Raw genomic sequence first — 21,393 nt, 5'->3', positions numbered from 1 at the left:
TGCCAGTAATTGTGTTGCAGTGTGTTTGGATTCCATGTCAGCCACAGCTGGATAGGTGGGTCTATGTGGAGGCAGCAAGAAGTGAGTGTGAGACTGGCAGCATTGGTAAGCGTCTGAGCGTGACGGGAAGTATCTGAGTGCCAGGCGTGAATCCTGAGTGCCGGGGCCTGCTAATGAGTGACTGACAAGGATGCGGTGTTGAGCAGTGTAAAAAGTTGCTGGGAAATGTCATGTGAAGATGCAGTCATTGACCTTGACCACTCAGGAGGGAGGTCATTCGGCTCCTAATGCCACTGCTGCTCGGTACTTGGGTCCAGAAGATTGGAAAATGGCTTTCCTGACCATCTACTTTCAATCTCTTTTGAGGGTGGTCCTTGAGAGCCTCTCGGCCCTCCCCCCACAGAACCGTGGCACCTCTGATGATCACCTCCACCACTAAGACTGGCCTTTGGTGCCACATCAGTAACCCTGGAACCCTTTCTCTGCTGCCATTCGGTGTAGCTTCCCTTGAAGAGGGACAGACTGCTGTGAGGAACAGAAGGCCGCCTGCACCATCCGATTTTGACGAACGCTGCGCGGCCCCCTGATGAGTTCATAGGGCAGCCACGGTGCAACCACGCTGAGCTTTAGGTAAATGAGCCAGCAATACCAGACATGACTGCTTTCCACCTCCACTGAAACCGATACAGGTGGCAAAGTAGCACAGTGGTTAGCACTGTTGCTTCACAGCTCTCGGGTCCCAGGTTCGATTCCCAGCTTGGGTCACTGTCTGTGCGGAGTCTGCACATTCTCCCCGTGTCTGCGTGGGTTTCCTCCGCGTGCTCCCAGAGTCTAAAGATGTGCAGGTTAGGTGGATTGGCCATGACAGATTGTCCCTTAGTGTCCAAAAAGGTTAGGTGGGTTACTGGGTTAAGGGGATAGGGCAGAGAAGTGGGCTTAAGTAGGGTGCTCTTTCCAAGGGCTGGTGCAGACTCAATAGGCCAAATGGCCTCCTTCTGCATTGTAAATTCTATGATTCTATAAGATTGCAGCCTGGGTAATCTGCACCCAGATAATGTGCAAGCCAAACTCAGTTTCTTGGAGACAAGGTTTGCAATTGTTCATGTATACAATGAATGAGTAGCTCATTACACAGTGTTGAAAAATAGGATGCTAAAATGCAGAAGAATGGAAATTAATAGCTGAATAATTGGAACAAAGAATTTGCCTCTTGCATTGCTAACAAGATTATTCAACATGTGTGATTCTTTAATGAAATAAATTATTAACTCAAATTCAAATAATTCCATTGTGTGACATGTAACTCACGTGAGGATACTCCGGCTATTTTGGCCCATTGCTCTTCCAGTATTGCAGAGAATCAGTGTCTTTGAATGAAGAGTTCATTAGGATGTTCTGTGCAGCTATATTAAGTGGTGTCTCTTGTTTATGCTAAATGCAGGTTTGAATACAGCAGCTGCAGAATACTGATGCTTACCTTCAAAGAAAACATGTCTATCACCTTAAACCACCAGCATGGAGTTTGCACTGGTAGATTGAAGCCATTTAAGTGGTTATTGATCAGAACTGAGTCTCCCTTATTTAGTTTAAAAAGCTGTAAAATGGAAAATTTCACAAGCTATTAGACTTTGATTTTTAAATTTAATTCTCACACCTGGATACATGAGGCAAAAGGGCAATGAACTAACAAATTAGAGAGAGCTAAAAGGCCTTTCACAGGAGATGTGTTCGTCAGGAGGAAGCCTGTGACTTACTCTTTGCCTCCAGTGTCTTCAGGTCTTCCTGGGTGCTTGTCAGCCACCAGCATTACATTGGCGTCTGCCAGGAGAACAAAACGAGTGTTGCGTCATTTGGTATACCACCCTTCGCCATGCTCAACTTTTTTCTCCATTGGAAAGCAAAGGTTGTACCAGGAGTACAACTGGGCTGTCAATTCGCCGCGACAACCCTCCCCCCCACCTCCCCCCCCACCCGCCCTCCGCACCCGCAGGTGGCTGGGCCTGCACACTGCAGTCAAATCTCTTTTGTTCGGATCTAATGATGAATCTGAGAAAGGCACCACCTGGCCTCTATTGGGAAGACAAATAATTAATTAATCTGTTAGTGCAGGTTAGGACCCATGCCCCCAAGGAGAAAGAACAGCGATGTCATGCTGCTTTGTCTAATATATGAAATATATTGCCTGATTAAATAATAAACTGATTACGTCAGACCCAGATTTAGTATCCAAGCTAATCCCAAATACTGCCCGCATTCCTTATTCTGACAGGGCGGAGAAGCAATTCTCAAGACTTTACAGAATTGTTCACTTGTTTTTAAAAAAATGTATTTATTGGTTTTCACCTTTTTATGTTACACATCCCAGTTCGTAGTTTGAATTTACAAGTTTCATCACCGCGCACATAGTTGGTCAAAGCAACCCATAAAAAGTTAGAAATCAAAAAATTACAAGTGAGAGATAAGCCAAAGGAGAACGAGAAGAAGAGAACAAAAATAATACAACCAAACAAGGATCGAACTGTTCACCTGTAACCTCAACTTACCTTTTTGATTGCCGACGAGCAATGGTAGCATTGGGGTTGTGTGCTTTCAATGTGTTCAGTAATGGCCAGTTCTTTTCCACATTTCATTTCTTTAACCTGCAGTCAGCAAGGAGATGCAAGTTTGCCGATAGCAATTTCATTACCATCAGTTTCGCGGAATCACAGAATTGTTACAATGCAGAGGAGGCCATTTGGCCCATCATGTTTGCACCAGCTCTTCAAAAGAGCGTTGTGAGTTATTGCCATTCCCCTGCCTTTTCTCCATACCCTGGCATATTGTTTCTATTCAAGTAATCATCTCATACCCTCTTGAGTGCCTCAATCAAAGCTGCTTGCACCACACTTCCAGGCAGGGTAGTCCAGACCAAACCACTCGTGAGACCATTTTTTTCCCTCACATCACATTTGCTTCTTTTGCAAATCGCTTTAAATCTGTGCCCTCTTGTTCTTGATCCTTTTACAAGGGGGTATAGTTTCTTTCCATCTACTTTATCCAGCCCCCTCGTGATTTTGAGCATCCCTCTTAGCCTTCTTCGCTCTAAGAAAAACAGCCCTCATATCTGAAGTTTCTCATCCCTGATCCTCACATCTGAAGTTTCTTATCCCATTCTTGTAAACATCTCCTGCCCTTTCTCCAATGCATTCCTATCCTTCCTATGGTGTGGCGCACAGATCTACACACAATATTCCAGCTGAGGTCTAACGTGTGTCTTATATATGTTCAGCAAAACCTCCTTGCTCTTGTACTCTATGCCTCTATTAATAAAGCCCAGAATTCTATTTGCTTTAACTGATCTCCCCACCTGTCCTGCCCCTTCAGTGATTGATGCACATATACACCTAGGTCTCTTTGCTCCTGCACTCCTTTAAGAATTTTACCTCTTATTTTATTTTGTCACTCCATATTCTTCCTACCAAAATACATCACTGCACACTTCTCTGCATTGAACTTCATCTGCCACCTATCTATCCACTCCACTGACTTGCCTTTGTCCTTTTGAGGTTCCACACTGTCCTCTTCACAGTTTACAACACTGAGAACTTTTGTGTCATCCACAAACATTGACATTGTCTCCTGCACACCAAGATCCAGATCAGTCATATATATCTGGAAAAGCAAAGGTTCCAGTATCAAACCCTGGGGAATACCACTACAAACATTCCTTCAGCCAGAAAAATATCCATTGACCATTACTCATTGCTTCCTATTATTCAGCCAATGTTGTATACACGTTGTTACTGTCCTTTTATTCCATGAACTAAATGCTTATCTCACAAGTCTTTTGTGTGGCACTGTAACGAATGCTTTCTGAAAGTCCATGTACACCACATCAACAACATTACGTTCATCTACCCTTTCTGTTGCCTTTCAAAAGAACACCAGCAAGTTGGTTAAACGCAATTTTGGAAATCCATGCTGGCTTTTAGATCCAAGTGACGACTAATTATATCCCGAATAATTATGAAATGAGTAGTGCTGCAAGACCGTTACAAGTCAATATGGTGTCTGCAGCAAAACAGAGAGGGGCAGAGATGGAAGAGAAAATGCTGGAAAAGCTCAGCACAATTTCAGATGATCAGCTCTACCCCACCTCGACCCAGGGAGGCGGTGGCATAGTGGTATTGTCTCTGGACTAGTAATCCAGAGACCCAGGGTAATGCCCTGGGTACCCAGGTTCGATTCCCACCACAGCAGATAATGAAATTTGAATTGAATAAAAATATGGAATTAAAAATTTAGGGCAGCACGGTAGCCTTGTGGATAGCACAATTGCTTCACAGCTCCAGGGTCCCAGGTTCGATTCTGGCTTGGGTCACTGTCTGTGCGGAGTCTGCACATCCTCCCCGTGTGTGCGTGGGTTTCCTCTGGGTGCTCCGGTTTCCTCCCACAGTCCAAAGATGTGCGGATTAGGTGGATTGGCCATGATAAATTGCCCTTAGTGTCCAAAATTGCCCTTAGTGTTGGGTGGGGTTACTGGGTTATGGGGATAGGGTGGCGGTGTTGACCTTGGGTAGGGTGCTCTTTCCAAGAGCCGGTGCAGACTCGATGGGCTGAATGGCCTCCTTCTGCACTGTAAATTCTAATTCTATGATTTGTTTTCACCCCATTTCATTTCAACTGTCTTTTACCATTTCTTTCTTTCTTGTCTTTCTTAATATATGTTTAACCCCCCCCCCCACCACCATCTCATCCACCTTTCCTTACCCCTTCTCCCCTTTGCTTCCCCCTCCCCTCCCCCCACATCTCCATCTGTCACAGTTTACCCTCTGATGTCAGTTTCTCGGTAGTTTGGCCTTTCACACCTTTTGTTCTCTCTGGGAACAGCAATGACCACTCTTCCCCTTGGTTTCTGTGGCTATTAGCACCCTGTTTCCTTGGGTTTCTGTGACTATTGTGACAGTTGAGGAGTATTCTACCTAAGATCTTCCCGATTAGTTGAGGTTGTAAGCTACCAGACAAGGTTTTGTCAATATCTAAAGTAAGATTCACTGTTTGGGATGTCTGATTATAGTATCAACAATGTTCCTTGCTTTCTCTACCTTCGGTATATGAGATAGACTATCACTTAGGGGGCTATCTTATCCTTAACTTCGACTAAATATTTCTAATTCTTGAGAGCCAGGCATGGGTAAGTGACCCTTCCGGTAGCCTCAAAGGGTGAGAATATGATGAGCCTTAGTTAAATGTCACTCTTATGTATTAAAATAGACACTGATCTGTATGGTAAAATATATACGCAATTTATTTAAAGAAAAAGGGTAATACAAGTATTTTTGGTAAATGATACAGTTTAACAAATACAGGATATATGATGAGTTAGCCTGTGAGTTTCTTAACTACATATTTGCTTTAGCTATAAACGTCTCATACTTACATCGACTAGTAGCCTCAGAATTCAATACTCAATCAATGAGCAGAACTCTACGAGTCGAGATAGCAGCTTGATCAAATAAATACCCAGCAATCTCTTAAACAGCTCTCCAAGCAAAACCCTAAACTTTCGCAGCCTGTGCTTAAACATTTATATAGGGTTTTCTTACTTAGGGAGTTTTTTGCAGAGCATCTGCTTCTGAAAAATAGATTGACTCCCCAGTTATTTCGAGACAAAGAACAGTCTCTCTCTTGGTTGGCAAGGCCTTGGTCTCTAGGGAGGCCTAGCAGGGCGCCTGTTCCTAAAGATACGAGGTTGATACCTCCGGTAGCTATCTCCAGAAATACACCAGCCTCCCTTCGTGACAAGGCCTCTTACCAAGCAGTAGCCTCCCTTAGTGGCAAGGCCACGAGACAAGCAATATCCTCCCTTAGTTGGCAGAGCTTATTCACAGTCAAGGCCACTAGATTTAATGAGTTCACTGCACCTGGAATTTTACAAAGATAATGTCTGTAATACTTGTTGAAAAGCATTATTGCGATAAGTAATGGTTTACATCAGTCATCAGTTTTTAATATCGTGTTAAATGCATGTTTTAATGATCAGCACTGATCAGCTTTTTTTTTTAGAAATATTTTTATTCAAATTTTTACATATTTTCAACAAATCCACCCACCTTACAGAAAAAAGAAAAACAAAGAACACATAAATAAACATCTTACAACTACATCACAAATTCCCCCAATATGCAAACCCCCCATTAAGCAATAATAAACACAGTAGAAAACACAAAGAACACCCCCCCCCCCTCCTCCACCCCCCGCCCCCCCCCTCTGGGTTGCTGCTGCTGCTGAGCACCTCCTAACGCTCTGCTAGAAAGTCTAGGAACGGTTGCCACCGCCTGAAGAACCCTTGCACAGGCCCTCTCAAGGCAAATTTTACCCTCTCCAATTTAATGAATCCTGCCATGTTGCTGATCCAGGCTTCCATGCTCGGGGGCCTCGCATCTTTCCACTGTAGCAGAATCCTCCGCCGGGCTGCCAGGGACACAAAGGCCAGAATACGGCCTCTTTCGCCTCCTGCACTCGCGGCTCGTCCGATACCCCAAATAGTGCTAACCCCCAGCTCGACTTAACCCGGGTGTTCACCACCTTAGACACCGTCCTCGCAATACCCCTCCAGAACCCATCCAGCGCAGGGCACACCCAGAACATGTGGGTGTGATTTGCTGGGCTCCCTGAGCACCTCCCACACCTGTCATCCACCCCAAAGAACCTGTTCAGCCTCGTCCCCGTAGTATGCGCTCTGTGAGGAACCTTAAATTGTATCAGACTAAGCCTGGCGCAAGAGGAGGAAAACTTAACCCTACCCAGGGCGTCCGCCCACACACCCTCGTCTATCTCCTCCCCAAGCTCCTCTTCCCATTTACCCTTTAGCTCCTCCACCGAGGTCTCCTCCTCCTCCTGCATCTCCTGGTAGATCGCCGAGACCCTGCCCTCTCTCCAACCCACACCCCTGAGAGCACCCTATCCTGGATCCTGAGTGCTGGAAGCAGCGGGAACTCCCTCACCTGCAGACTTACAAACGCCCTTACCTGCATGTACCTGAAGGCATTTCCGGGGGAAGCCCAAATCTTTCCTCCAGCGCCCCAAGGCTGGCAAACGTCCCATCTAAAAACAGGTCCCCCATCCTTCTAATTCCTGCCCTGTGCCAGCTCAGGAACTCTCCATCCATTCTCCCCGGATTAGGGACCAAACCGAAGCCTCTACCTCACCCCTGTGGCGTCTCCACTGCCCCCAAATTTTCAAAGTCGCCGCCACCACCGGACTCGTGGTGTACCTTGTTGGCGGGAGCGGCAGCGGTGCTGTCACCAGCGCTCCCAGACTTGTGCCCACACAGGACACCATCTCCAGCCTCTTCCATGCCACCCCCTCCCCCTCCATTACCCACTTGCGTATCATCGCCACATTGGCAGCCCAGTAATACCCACACAGATTAGGTAACGCTAAACATCCTCTGTCCCTGCTCCGTTCCAGAAACACCCTTCTCGCCTTCGGGGTCTTTTTTGCCCACACGAATCCCATGATGCTCCTACTGACCCGCTTAAAAAAGGCCTTAGGGATCAGGATGGGGAGGCACTGGAATATAAAAAGGAACCTCGGGAGCACCGTCATCTTCACCGACTGTACCCTACCCGCCAGGGAGAGTGGCAGCATATCCCACCTTTTAAACTCCTCCTCCATCTGCTCCACCAGCCTCATCAAGTTGTGCTTGTGTAGGGCTCCCCAGCTCCTGGCCACCTGGCTCCCTAGGCACTGAAAACTCCTTTCCGCTCTCTTCAGTGGAAGCTCGTCTATCCCCCTTCCCTGGTGCCCTGGGTTTACCACAAAGAGCTCACTCTTCCATACGTTGAGCTTATACCCGGAGAAGTCCCCAAACTCCCTGAGGATCCGCATCACCTTCGGCATCCCCCCTACTGGGTCCACCACATACAGTAACAGGTCATCGGCATACAACGATACCCGGTGTTCCTCCCCCCCCCAGCCCAGCCCCCTCCAGTTCCTGGACTCCCTTAGAGCCAAAGCCAAAGGCTCAATTGCCAATGCAAATAGCAAGGGGGCACCCCTGCCTCGTCCCCCGGTACAGCCGAAAGCATTCCGACCTCCTCCGATTATCGTTAGCCTCTAGATAGCTTTCAATGCACCCCGGATCCACCCGCACACCTCCTCATCCGCCAGCAAGCCCACATCCAGGCTCCACAGCGGGCGCTGGTCCCTCTCCTCCCCTAGCTCCAGCTCCACCCAATGCGGGGCATGGTCTGAGATGGCTATGGCCGAATACTCCGTGCCCTCCACCCTCGGGAATAGTGCCCTGCTCATAACGAAGAAGTCAATCCTGGAGTAGGCTTTATGGACGTGGGGAAAAAAAGAAAATTCCCTGGCCCCCGGCCTGACAAACCTCCATGGGTCCACTCCTCCCATCTGGTCCATAAACCCCCTCAGCACCGCCGCTGGCCTCTTACCCGTCCTGGACCTGGAGCGGTCCAATTCTGGATCCAGTACTGTGTTGAAGCCCCCCCCCCATTATCAAGCTCCCTGCCTCCAGGTCCGGAAACCGGCCCATCATGCGCCGCATAAATCTGGCATCGTCCCAATTCGGGGCAAAGACATTCACTAATTCCACCCGCACCCTCTGCAGTTTACCACTCACCATCACATACCTCCCTCCATTGTCTGCTACAAAGTTCAGCGCATCTGTTTAGCACAGGGCTAAATCTCTGGCTTTGAAAGCAGACCAGGCCAGCAGCACGGTTCAATTCCCGTAACAGCCTCCCCGAACAGGCGCCGGAATGTGGCGACTAGGGGCTTTACAGTAACTATCACAGTAACTTCATTTGAAGCCTACTTGTGACAATAAGCGATTTTCATTTCATTTCATCAAAAGACACCCGCTTCCCCACCAAAATCGCCACGCCTCGATTCTTTGCGTCCAACCCCGAGTGGAAAACCTGCCCTACCCACCCCTTTCTCAGCCTGACCTGATCTGCCACCCTCAAATGTGTCTCCTGGAGCATAACCACATCTGCCTTCAATCCCTTCAGGTGCGCGAACACACGGGCCCTCTTGACCGGCCCGTTCAGGCCTCTCACATTCCAAGTTATCAGCCGGATCAGGGGGCTTCCCACCCCCCCCTTCCCATGGAGAATCAGTCGAGGAGGAAGAACCTGCGGATTCTGGGTCTCCCTGTCCACCAAGCGGTGGAACCGCACCAATACCGCCTGCGGCGGCTCGTTAGACTTGGGCCTCCTCGCCAGGACTCGGTGGACCCCATCCAGCTCCAGGGGTCTCGGGAAGGCACCCGCGCCCATCAACGTGTTCAGCATCGTGACCACATATGCTCCAGCATCCGACCCCTCCACTCCCTCCGGGAGACCCAGAATCCGCAGGTTCTTCCTCCTCGACCGATTCTCCATGTCCTCTAACTTCTCCTGCCATTTCTTATGCAGCGCCTCGTGCGCCTCCACCTTCACCGCCAGGCCCAATATCTCGTCCTCATTCTCCGAGGCCTTCTGCCGCACCTCCCGGATCGCCGCCCCTTGGGCCTTCTGGGTCTCGACCAGCTTGTCGATCGATGCCTTCATCTGCTTTCAATTCCGTGAAGCAGCGCTTGAGAAACTCCTGCTGCTCTTGCGACCTCGGCGCCCACGCTGCCTGGTCTCCACCCGCCGCCATCTTGGTTTTCCTCCCTCGCACTTTTTCGTTGCACCAGAATTACTTTTTTCACCGCTCCACTCCTGGTCCAATCCATACAGTGCCGGGGAAATCATACTGTCACCTTCCCACACTGGGAACCGTCAAACAAATGCCACTGGGGCCCCTAAAAAGAGCCCAAAAGTCCGTTTCTGGCGGGAGCTGCCGAACGTAGCTTAGCATAGCCGCAACTGGAAGTCCTCTGATCAGCTTTTAATATAGAGTGAATACATGATTTAATATAAAATCAGTTCTGATCAGCCTTTAATATAGAGTGGATACCGCCTCACAATGACTCATCTTTCATTCTCACTCCACAGTATAAATATTTTCCACTTTCTCTGTCTGTTAGCTTTGACAATGAGTCATTGGACTCAAAACGTTAGGTCTTTTCTCTCCCTGCAGATACGCCAGACATGCTGAGATTTTCCAGCATTTTCTCTTTTGTTTCAGAATCCAACATCCGCAGTAATTTGCTTTTATAGAGAGAGGCAGAGAACTGGGCATGGAGTCGTGGATAGAACATATCACAAAGTTCTCACATCCCAGTGGAAATTATTAGCAGAGCAGTAAGAAGCACTAATGAACTGGCAGGTAGTAGCAACAGATTGGTAGAAAGGCCAAATGGATTAATAGAAACTGCTATCAAGAAGAACACAATCAATAAAATATATTAATGGATCTGTTGAAGCCACGAGCAGACTGGGGAAAGCATTAACAGATCTGTGCAAACCACTAATAGAATGGGAGAGAGAGTGATAGATCTTTACACATCATGGGTCACACATCAGCAGGAAGTTAGAAGAAAACAGTAGTCAGCACTAACAGATCTGAAGAACACCATTTTTACCAGACTGATTCCAGGGATGGCGGGACTGTCAAATGAGGAGAGATTGACTAGGTTGGGATTGTCCTTGCTGGAGTTCAGAAGAATGAGGGGGGATCTCATAGAGACTTATAAAATTCTAACAGGATGAGACAGGGTAGATGCAGGGAAGATGTTACCAATGATGGGTATGTCCAGAACCAGGGGTCACAGTCTGAGGATTCAGGGTAAACCATTTCAGACAGAGATGAAGAGACATTTCTTCACCCAAAGAGCGGTGAGCCGGAATTCATTACCACGGGAAGTAGTTGATGCAAAAACATTGACTATATTCAAGAGGCGGCTAGATGTAGCACTTGGGGAGAATGAGATTAAAGGCTATGTGGAGAGAGCAGGATTAGGCTATTGAGTTGGATGATCAGCCATGGTCATGATGAATGGCTTAGCAGACTATAAGGGCCAAAAGGCCTCCTCCTGCTCCTGTCTTCTATGTATGTATCTTCTGGTCCAGAAGTAGGCACTAATGCCCATATTTAGCAAAATTCAGCGTATTCTCATCACTTCAAGAATGGAGTGATAAAAATGAAGGGAAAATAAATGAATTTTTTACAAGCCATGGACTTGATTTCTATCTCTTTGCTCTTCTTGAAGTAAGAAATCTTTTGGACCTTTCAGCATCTCCTCAGAACTGAGGGGGTCACTTTGCATCAATTGTAACTCGAAGCCATGCCTGCCACCTCATTCCTCGAACAAACATTTCTTCACATTATAGTATCATAGAATCATAGAATCACTACAGTGCAGAAGGAGGCCATTTGATCCATAGTGTCTGCCCTGAACCTCCGCAGGCCCCCACCCTATCATCATTACCCCACCTAACCTTTTGGATACTGATGAGCAATTTAAGAAGGCCAATCCACCTAACATTCTTCCTTTGTAGTGGTGACCAGTGCCTACATGGCCAGACAGCACAATATGCTTATTAGGGGGGTGAATGGGCCTGGGTAGGCTGCTCTTTCGGAGGTCGGGTGCAGACTTGATTAGTCGAATGGCTTCCTCCTGCACTGTACGGATTCTATGGATATTCCTTCAGAGAGTGGCAAGGTGGCACATTGGTTAGCACTGCTGCCTCACAGTGCCAGGGACCCAGGTTTGATTCCGACCCTGGACATCTGTGTTGAGTTTGCACGTTGTCCCGGTGTCTGCGTGGGTTTTCTCCAGGTGCTCCGGTTTCCTCCCACAGTCCGAAGACGTGCAGGTTAGCTGGATTGGCCATGTTAAATTGCCTCTAAGAGTCCAAAGTGAGGTTACGGGGAAGTGGGCCGAGGTTTGGGTCATCTTTCGGCTGGTCGGTGCAGACCCGATGGGCCGAATGGCATGTTTCTGCCCCAGGAAAATTTGTGTCCTGAAAGCCCTTGTGTGGCCAGTGGCAATGTATGACAATGAAAGCTGGACTATCAAGAAGAGTGACGAGCTCGAGTAAGAGCATTTGAAATGTCGGGTATTATGCGTGTCACGGGTGGCTAAGCAGATAAACAAGTGCTCGAGAAAGCTGGTGCTAAGAGGAACTTGTTTGAGGCAGCGATAAGCTTACATATTTTGGACTGTGATAAGAGCAGGAGAGAAATGTTTGGAAAGAGATAAAAACACAAGACAAAACACCTGGAAAACATGCACAAGCAAGACACAAGATGGCATGGATGGATGATATCAGAATGTGGACTGGCCTCTTGATGGGACAGTCAGTGAGGCAATGGAGAATAGAAATCAGTGGAAAAAGATTGTTCCTAGTGCAGCTACCCCTCAGAACAGAGATGGATGGAAGACAACTGCAAGTTGCCTCATTGCTATTCATACAATAAAATCTAGGTCATGAGTGTGAGATGCATGGGGCTGGATTTCCCGATCCTGCAGCTATGTCTGACCACCCGGACCACCCCCCCCACCAGTGCCCCAGCCCCCGCCAAGGCCCCCCCTGCCCGCTGAATGGCTCGCCCCCCCCCCACTCCGATTGTGGCGGCGCTGGGCTCAGTCTGCTGCTGCCACATGAGGTCCCCGAACGGTGTGAGCACACGCCCATCAGGGGCGGGGCATCGGGGGAAGGCCTCAGGTGACGTCCTGAGGCCATCCATACGGCGGGAGTACCCCATTTTTTTGGGGGGGCGGAGCGTCACAAAAACAGCACCACCCTCGATTCAGGAGTAAACAGGGATTTCTTCGACCGATCACCCAACGCGATTTCCAACGCGATTTTGCCGTCAGCGATCGGAGAATCCCGCCCAGGATGTCCATGTAGAGTGACCATTGAGGAACAGCAAGAGTTCATGGTTGGAGCTCATCAGCTAAATATTTGTGAATTTGGCTGTTCAGCCCTTGTAAATATAAAAAGAAAGATAATACATGGCTGTCCATTTTGATAAAGGCAACACATTCCCCCTCTTGCCAATAAATGTTATACGAAAGCCAGTCTGAATCCCTAAAGCCCCTCAGCTCATAAATAGTATGTAAATGATTGAGAATTCAGGATCTCAACCTGACAATCTATGATCTATAGACTTTAATACAAAATGCAGAATGCAGTAGACCTTTCATGTTTATTTTGTAAATTAAGGAGATCTGCATTTTACAACATAATGTAATTATGTGTATACTGAAATGCTGATAATTGTGGGCTCATTTTATGATTTTATACTTTATTATCATTTTAATGATTGTCTATCACTAAGTTATAAACAATGATTTTTAAAAATTTTATTTGTATTTTCATCACATTCTGCCATGATGATTTCTCATAAATTAACTATCTGCTGTCCATCTCTCTGTCCAACTATCTGTCTAACTATCTATTAGCAGGTGCTGAATGAGAGACATGGCACTCAAACAAATCATGATTCCATGTCATCCCGTCTTGTGGGACTGTAGCACAGTGGTTAGCACTGTTGCTTCACAGCGCCAGGGCCCAGGTTCGATTCCCGGCTCGGGTCACTGCCTTTGCGGAGTCTGCACGTCTTCCCGTTGTGGTGACCGTATATACACAAGGGGTTAATGTAAATGCACTACAACTAAATAAACACAAGAGGGAGCACCGGAGATGTCATGATATGCAAACATGCAGCTAATAAGCACTTAGAATTGAACACGACCAATGGGCAGTCAAGACACCCAGAGGTGACACTACCACAAGGGGGCAACCCATATATAAGGACAGGATACACATGCTCTGTCTCTTTCCACAGGGCAGATCAGAAGCATCACACCCACCACGTGGCTTAGAGCAGACTGGTTAGTTAGACTGAGTTACTACAGCAAGATTAGCAGGAGAGTCGAACTCATAGAGAACTGTGCTAAATGTTCAATAAATCACATTGAATTTACTTCAAAGTCTGGAGTATCTTTTGGTCAAAGCTGCATCGAGTTGCAGCCTGTGTTATCCCAGAGTACACAGTGTCTGTGTGAGTTTCCTCCGGGTGCTCCGGTTTCCTCGCACAAGTCCCGAAAGACGTGCTGTTAGGTGACTTGGACATTCTGATTTCTCCCTCTGTGTACCTGAACAGGCGGGGAGTGTGGCGACTGGGGGCTTTTCACAGTAACTTCATTGCAGTGTTAATGAAAGCCTACTTGTAACAATAAAGATTACTATTATTACAAACTAATCCACTGTGGCTTCAACTAAATTTAAGAGAATGTAAAAGCAGCATCAGAAGTATTAAATTGTGCCTTAAATGTACAACACGTTAATTGGATCATTACCTATTTTGCTGACAGGGTCTCCAACTTGGAACCAGGGAGCTGGAGGAAATGGGAGCCAAGTTCTGTGCAGGACTCCTGAAGCTAAAGAAAGATGAGTGGTCATGTAGCAACCAGCTGGTTACCGAAGATGTCGGTCTACTTGATTTTGATAATGAGCTCCAGAATGACAGGCACATGTCACGCAGGTAAGTGCTGGCTGATTCTTCATTAGCCGCTCGGTTACGGAACAAAATTCCAATCTGTCAGATGGATAACTGACAGAAATGTTGCCACTGTTAAGAAGCCTAAGCAAAGGATCCTGATTCATAGGGCAGGTCACCGTCGAGATGGAATGGAGTAGGAGAGGCGATACGATAAATCAGGAAGCTGAGTTAAGCTGCGGTCAAACTAAGGTTTTATGAGGAAGGGAGATAAGGCGTTCCCAACTGATGTGGTCTTAAAAAAGAATGAAATGAGATAAGAAATGGTTATGAGATGGAGAGGATCAGAGCCCAGAGGCCCGACAAAACACAACCAGTCCTGCCCCGATATTCACAATGGAATCAGTCAGCTAAAGCAACCCACATTATCTCTGAGCCTGATTGTTTCCTTAATCTCCGAGTCATCCAATATGTTAGCCACTAACCATATGTGGCTACTTGGGAATTCAGATTTGGCTAATTACTGTTTTCATTAATAAGTTAAAACAGAGTAATAAACATCACCATTCGGCAATTGATTTTAATATTCTTGCTCACGCAGATGTCCCCTTTTTAATATGTTTGCTGGTAAAATAGTAAGGTGAAAAGTAAAACGTGATTGGCTTTTGAATCTTGTGTCTGCTTTACCTCTTTGGTCATTATTATCTTATCGCTTATTTATGATCTGCTAAAATGGCGTAAAAATGCCAGATTTCAATTGTTGCTAACATTTGGTTGGTTCAATTGGCTCTGTTTTATAACCTTTGCTCTAGAGTCGCCAGGTACCTTTATGATACCACCACGCGGTTCAAGTTCGAGTAATGATCAATAACTCAATGCACCAATTAGAGTGCCTATCTCGTAGCGAGCGTTGACTTGAAACTTACGTTCTTTGGAGGCAGCTGGACAGGTCACTGTCAAGGGTTGGTTCGCGTTGCTGAGTGACTCTGTCAAGAAGGACGATTTGAACTTGGGGGCTTTACTTTACAGTCCCCAGGGGCTTCCCGCCTTTTGGGGCGGGCCCCGTACCTGGTTTCAAGTGATTGGACTTCGGTCCAATCGCTTGGTTCAATTTCTCCAATACCTGATCGTTGGGATGACTTTAAATGTCCGTTAACCTCTTTTGTGTTTGCTCCTGCTGGCGCTGAGGAGTCTGGCTTGGCCTTGTTTACCTCAAATATTTTGATTGTTCCCAGGGATCGCTCATTACTATGTAGATGGGTGCTACATTACGATGCAGATGGCTGCTTGTATCGATGCTGTCTGGGTTTTTACAGAGTCTAATACACAGTGAACTTGCACCTGCTAGTTTTTGCCTGTGTTGCCTGAATTTCCCTTCAGCCTTTGCTGTTCTCCATTTTAAGCCAGGAAGTGGCCAACCCAGGTGGCTACACTATCGAGTGGAAAGACTGACAATATCACCTGGAGAGGAGAGCTGCACATCATTGTCAGCCCAACCAATCGGAATAACCGCTCTCAAGGCTAGTAAAGGAAAGAAACTCCAACCAATGGTGGGTAGCTGCAACAGGGCTGTCATGCCATGGGACCAATTAGCATCCAAACGTAGACCGAATGTTGCCCCTTGTGGGGCAATCGGAACGAGAGGTCGCAACTGGGTGGCACTGTAGCACAGTGGTTAGCACAGTTGCTTCACAGCGCCAGGGTCCCCAGGTTCAATTCCCGCCTTGGGTCACTGTCTGTGCGGAGTCTGCATGTCCTCCCTGTGTCTGCATGACTTTCCTCTGGGTGCTCCAGTTTCCTCCCGCAGTCCAAAGATGTGCCTGTTAGGTGGATTGGCCATGATAAATTGCCCTTGGTGTCCAAACAATAAAAGGTTAGCTGGGGTTACTGGGTTACAGGGATAAGGTGGAGGTGTGGGCTTAAATAAGGTGCTCTATCCAAGGGCCAGTGCAGACTTGATGGGCCGAATGGCCTCCTTCTGCACAGTAAATTCTATGATTCAAATATAGGTTCTGAGGCGGTAGATTTAAAACTGAGATAAGGAGGAACTACTTCTCGCAGAGGCCGGCACGGTGGCACAGTGGTTAGCACTGCTGCCTCACAGCGTCAGGAACCCGGGTTCAATTATGGCGTTGGCTGACTGTGCGAAGTCTGCACGTTCTCCCCGTGTCGGCGTGGGTTTCCTCCGGGTGCTCCGGTTTCCTCCCACAGACCAAAGATTTGCAGGTTCGGTGGATTGGCCATAAAAAATTTCCCCTTAGTCTCCAAAAAGGTTAGATGGGGTTACAAGCTTATTGGCATGGGGTGGGGGCGTGGGCCTAGGTAGGGCGCTCTTTCTGAGGGGCGGTGTAGACCCGATGGGCCGAATGGCCTCTTTCTGCGATGTGGGGATTCCATTCTATTCTAATTTGTGGAACTCGCTGCCCCGTAGTAGGGTGGAGTCTGAATCATTAAATGGTTTCAAGAAGGAGATACATATATTTCTGATTTTAAAAACTGGTTAAAGGGATCTGGGGAACAGGTAGGGAGGTGGGTTTGATAGCAGGAAGAGATTAGCCATGGTGTGATTGAATGGTGGAGCAGGCTCGAGTAGTTGAATTGCCTATTTCTGCTCCTAATACCAATGTACCTATACCCAGCCAGTGTTCTAGACAGAGTGTGGAGCAGAGGTCTGGAGGAGAGAGGGGCTGGATATAGATGGAGGGTCGTGACAGGTCTGGGTGGAGAGATGGGACCAATTCCAGATCGAGAGAGAGAGCAGGGATAGGTCCTGATGGAGAGAAGACACCGGGTCCAGATGCAAAGCAGGAGCCAGGTCTGACGCTTCTCAATGTATCAGTCAACATGCTCAGCTATCACACCCACAACGTCAGAGTTCACTTGCAACTGTTGGACAATAACCAGGAAACTGCACTAACATTTGCTGCATCTGATAAATTCATGCCAGAGTTCCAAACTCTGGGGAAAAGAGAAAGACAGCAAATCTGAATTTAATGATAGCCAATAAGCACGTGACATACAGGCCCCTGTGTTGAATGCAGCATTTCCTACCGGAGCCATGTGGCTAATCAGTGTCACTATAGTCACGCCCGTGGACAACACTGCCGCGCATGATGCAATCAATAGCGCCTAGTATCAGAGCCAGCTCTCTATCACACACAATGGAATTACCATCCTGTGATTAAATGGCAGTGATTAGGTTGTTTACAAGAAGGTGCAGTGAGCCGATGGATGCTGTGCAGTTAGTTTCTGATGATTATGGCAAGAGAATTTTGTTTACATGGATCCTGACGCTGTCGAGGATGTTGTTGCATTGTTTTACATTGTGTTATCTCTGTAGCCTGTGCAGAGTGACAGAGCAGCAGAAACGCTGATTAATCGCCACTCACCTGAATCAACAGGGCAACCGACTTCACAAAGTAATTTGAATACAACATATCACAGTTAAACAGCCAGCACCACAAGCACTGACATTCCGGGAGCAGAACTCCGATACTCTGCCTTCAGAGGCCAGAAAAATATAATGTAATCAACAATTTGGGAATTGGCTCCTTGCTTAAACTTTTTGCTCATGTCAGTGGCAAGAACAATATTGAGGGAGCAAATAAATTATTGCCAGTGTACCGGAGAAGATCAGAACTGTCTTAAGAGAACTCAGATCTCCTCCAAAGCCTAGACTTTCCAAACGGCATTGTTTTAGCTAAAGCAACAAATGCGAGAAAATGGCAACATTTCGGAAGGGGAAAAGATACAGGGCACAGGTCAGCAACTCCGTTGAGTCCGGCGCTAAGCCGGGACCACCGGGTGAATCACGCGAGAGCCCCATCTTGGGCTCCGCGCCGGGCCGATAACGAGTCACCCGGCTCGCTCTGCCTGGCATGAGATTAATCTTTCCCTCGTTCGGCGACATCCAGATCTGCATATTTAAATGTCTCATTAAATAGCTGGACACCAGATTCACCAGACACCCGGGACACAAAGGCATCGCCTGAGAGACCTCACCAGGGGCGCTTTTAGTACTGGTCCACACAAACACTGGCCAGGTGCAATGCTGGCCAGGTGCTCCCAGGCTATTGGAGACATGCGGGTGGTCGGGGATAGGGCAGAGTGGTACCCTGGAACCCCCCATCCCCGGCACCTGGGAAGTTAGGCACTGCCATAGTGATCGTGTGGTACAGCCAAGATACCACACTGGCACTGAAAAGGTGCTAGGCTGGCAGTGGCAGGATGCCCAGGTGCCAAGTTGGCACTTCCAGGGTTCGGTCTTCGGTGTGGCTTGTCAATTAGAATGGGGATGAGGGGGGTGGGGTTTCCTGGGGCCTTCCGAGGTTGGGGAGGGCTGAAGGGGTCAAAAAAGTGTGTGTGGGGGGGGGGGGGGGGGGGGGGTGGAGGAGAAGGCCTGAAAAGTAGGAGATCGGTGGGAAGATCGGGGCAGCCGGTCAAAATGGCAACCCAATCTGAGAACAGCCTTTCCTGCTGGTGAGCTGAAGCCCGGCTGCAGGAAATTACTCTAACTACAGCCTCAGGGGAGAAAAACTCCACAAGGCCAAAAAAAGGCAGAGTGCCATTGAATAGCGGGGGGTTCCTCGACGCTGGAGCCACCGAGAAACATCCCGGCTAAACGCACTCGACAGCGGAAATAGTTTGCAGTCCGCTGAATAGTGGCCACAGTTAACATTCCAAGGCAGCATTTTCTGTTTTTAATTTCAGGTTGCCGGCATCTGCACGATTTTGCTTTTGGCATTATTTTAAGACGATCGGTTGCCCACTGTATAAGGACAAAGGCCAGTTTTGGTTGGACACTGCACATTCTAAGGGTCAGCTCTGACTGGAAATTGGCCACTTTGGAGATCATCTATCATCTTTTTACATTTCCACGATGCTACATTTCGCAATTCGTCTTGACTTTAGCCATTGTGAACTGGATCTATTAACCTGCAGTCCGTTAACTAAACTGCCATAGCTAGATATATGCCTTGCGGTTGGATTTAAGTGTTTAGTTTACAGTGTGAGAAAATGTACTTATTGCCTCATGTATCCCTGACATCGCACTTAAATAACTTGAAGAGATCTTCTTGAACAAACTATAAGCTTGGCATTTACAGAGTTTGATTGCAGACATTACAAGGGATTAATGTAAGGACTGGTCTGGGTGAAGGTTGTCTACTCAAAGGGCAACCAGGAATTATTGCCCAGGAGCCATACTGCAAAACAGTGGCGTGCCCACCATCTGATCTGCCACTACATCTTGGACCAGCACTAATTCTGGTGCCAAATGTTGACAGGAAACAACAGTGCCAGTTTGGAAATGATGGACGATTGACATCAACACCCTTCCTGCCTCATTTTTGGCAGCCACAAATGGTGAGCCTCTGCCATTTCAGATCTGAGGGTGAAAGAAGTGGCTGGGACCAATGTTTTGGAGATAGAAGAGTTTGAAGATTCTTGATTAACAAGGAGGTGAAAGGATATAGGAGGGTAGGCAGGAATATGGGGGTTGATGTCACAATCAGATCGGCCATGACGTTATTGAATGGCTCGAGGGGCCAGGTGGTTTACTCCAGCTTCACCTTAGTATGTTCGCATGTGGACAGTAAGTAACTTTCATCCATTCAGACATGAGGTGGCCGGATGCAGCTTTTAGCTTTGGAAAGTGGTCAGAGGACCCTGCAGCTGATGATCAGTAACTTCTGCTTGAGGATAAGTATGGGAAGTTTAGGGAGCCTTGGATAATGAGGGATATTGTGAACCTCGTCAAAAAGAAAAAGGAGACTGTTGTATGGTCTAGAAGGGTGGGGACAGTTGAAACCCTTGAGGAGTATAAAGAAAGTAGGAAGGTACTGAAGCGGGAAATTAGGAGGGCTAAAGGGGTCATGGAAAGTCCTTGGCAAGTAGGATTAAGGTGAATTCCAAACCTTTTTATTCATATGTAAAAAACAAGATGGTGGCCAGGGAAAGGATTGGACCACTTAAGGACAGTGGGGGGAATCTATGGGTTGAGCCAGAGGAAATGGGTGAGGTACTTAATGAGTACTTTGATTCAGTGTTCACCAAAGAAAGGGACTTTGTGGAAGGTAATTCTTGGGTAGGGTGTGTGGACAGTCTGGATCATGTTAACATCAAAAAGGAGGAGGTATTGGGTCTTTTAAAAGATATTAAGATAGATAAGTCTCCTGGGCCGGATGGGATTTACCCCAGAATACTGATGGAAGCAAATTGCTGGAGCCTTGATTGACATATCTTCATTGGCTACAGGTGAGGTCCCAGAGGACTGGAGAATAGCTAATGTGATACCGCTGTTTAAGAAAGGTAGCAGGGATAATCTTGGAAACTATAGGCCAGTGAGCCTCACACCGATGGTAGGTAAATTATTGGAGAGAATTCTCAGGGACAGGATTTTGAAAACATTGTTATATTTCACAAATTCCTTTAAAATTGCGTCACTATCGCCATCGGAGATTTTTCTTCCCTTTTTCAGTAAAGCATTGAAAGTGGCGAAAAAGATTTGTACCCATCTGGAAACAAATGGACTCGTAAGCGATAGACAGCATGGTTTTGTGAAGGGGAGGTCGTGCCTCACTAACTTGATCTAGTTTTTTGAGATGACAAAGATGATTGATGAGGGGAGGGCGGTGGTTGTTGTTTACATGTACTTCAGTAAAGCCTTTGACAAGGTGCCTCATGGCAGACTGGTACAAAAAGTGAAGTCACACGGGATCAGAAGTGAGGTGGTAAGATGGATATAGAACTAGCTCGGTCACAGAAGGCAAAGAAGTGTGTTTTTCTGAATGGAAGGTTGTGACTAGTGGTGTTCCACAGCGATCTGTGCTGGGGCCTTAATTGTTTGTAATATAAATAAACCATTTGGAGGAAAATGTAGCCGGTCTGATTAGTAAGTTCGTGGATGACGCCAATGACTGGCAAGTCATGCTACAGATATATAGAACCTTGGTAAGGCCGCATTTGGAATATCGTGCACAATTCTGGTCGCCACACTACCAGAAGCATGTG

At 47.3% G+C, this 21,393-nt stretch overlaps 1 protein-coding gene across 1 annotated transcript in view; it reads left to right on the top strand.

The window, feature by feature from the left end:
* The window catches only part of agbl1 (AGBL carboxypeptidase 1), a 338,874-nt gene that overhangs the window by 254,091 nt on the left and 63,390 nt on the right, over positions 1–21,393 (top strand). Inside the window, exon 22 of the mRNA XM_072470580.1 lies at positions 14,258–14,427. Coding sequence (XP_072326681.1) covers positions 14,258–14,427 — 170 coding nt within the window. The remainder of the gene's footprint in view (positions 1–14,257; positions 14,428–21,393) is intronic.

This window comes from Scyliorhinus torazame, chromosome 12 (genome assembly GCF_047496885.1).
Source record: "Scyliorhinus torazame isolate Kashiwa2021f chromosome 12, sScyTor2.1, whole genome shotgun sequence".
Taxonomy (NCBI): Eukaryota; Metazoa; Chordata; class Chondrichthyes; order Carcharhiniformes; family Scyliorhinidae; genus Scyliorhinus; species Scyliorhinus torazame.
Note: the sequence above shows the minus strand (reverse complement) of the source record. Positions and strands in the feature narration are given on the sequence as shown.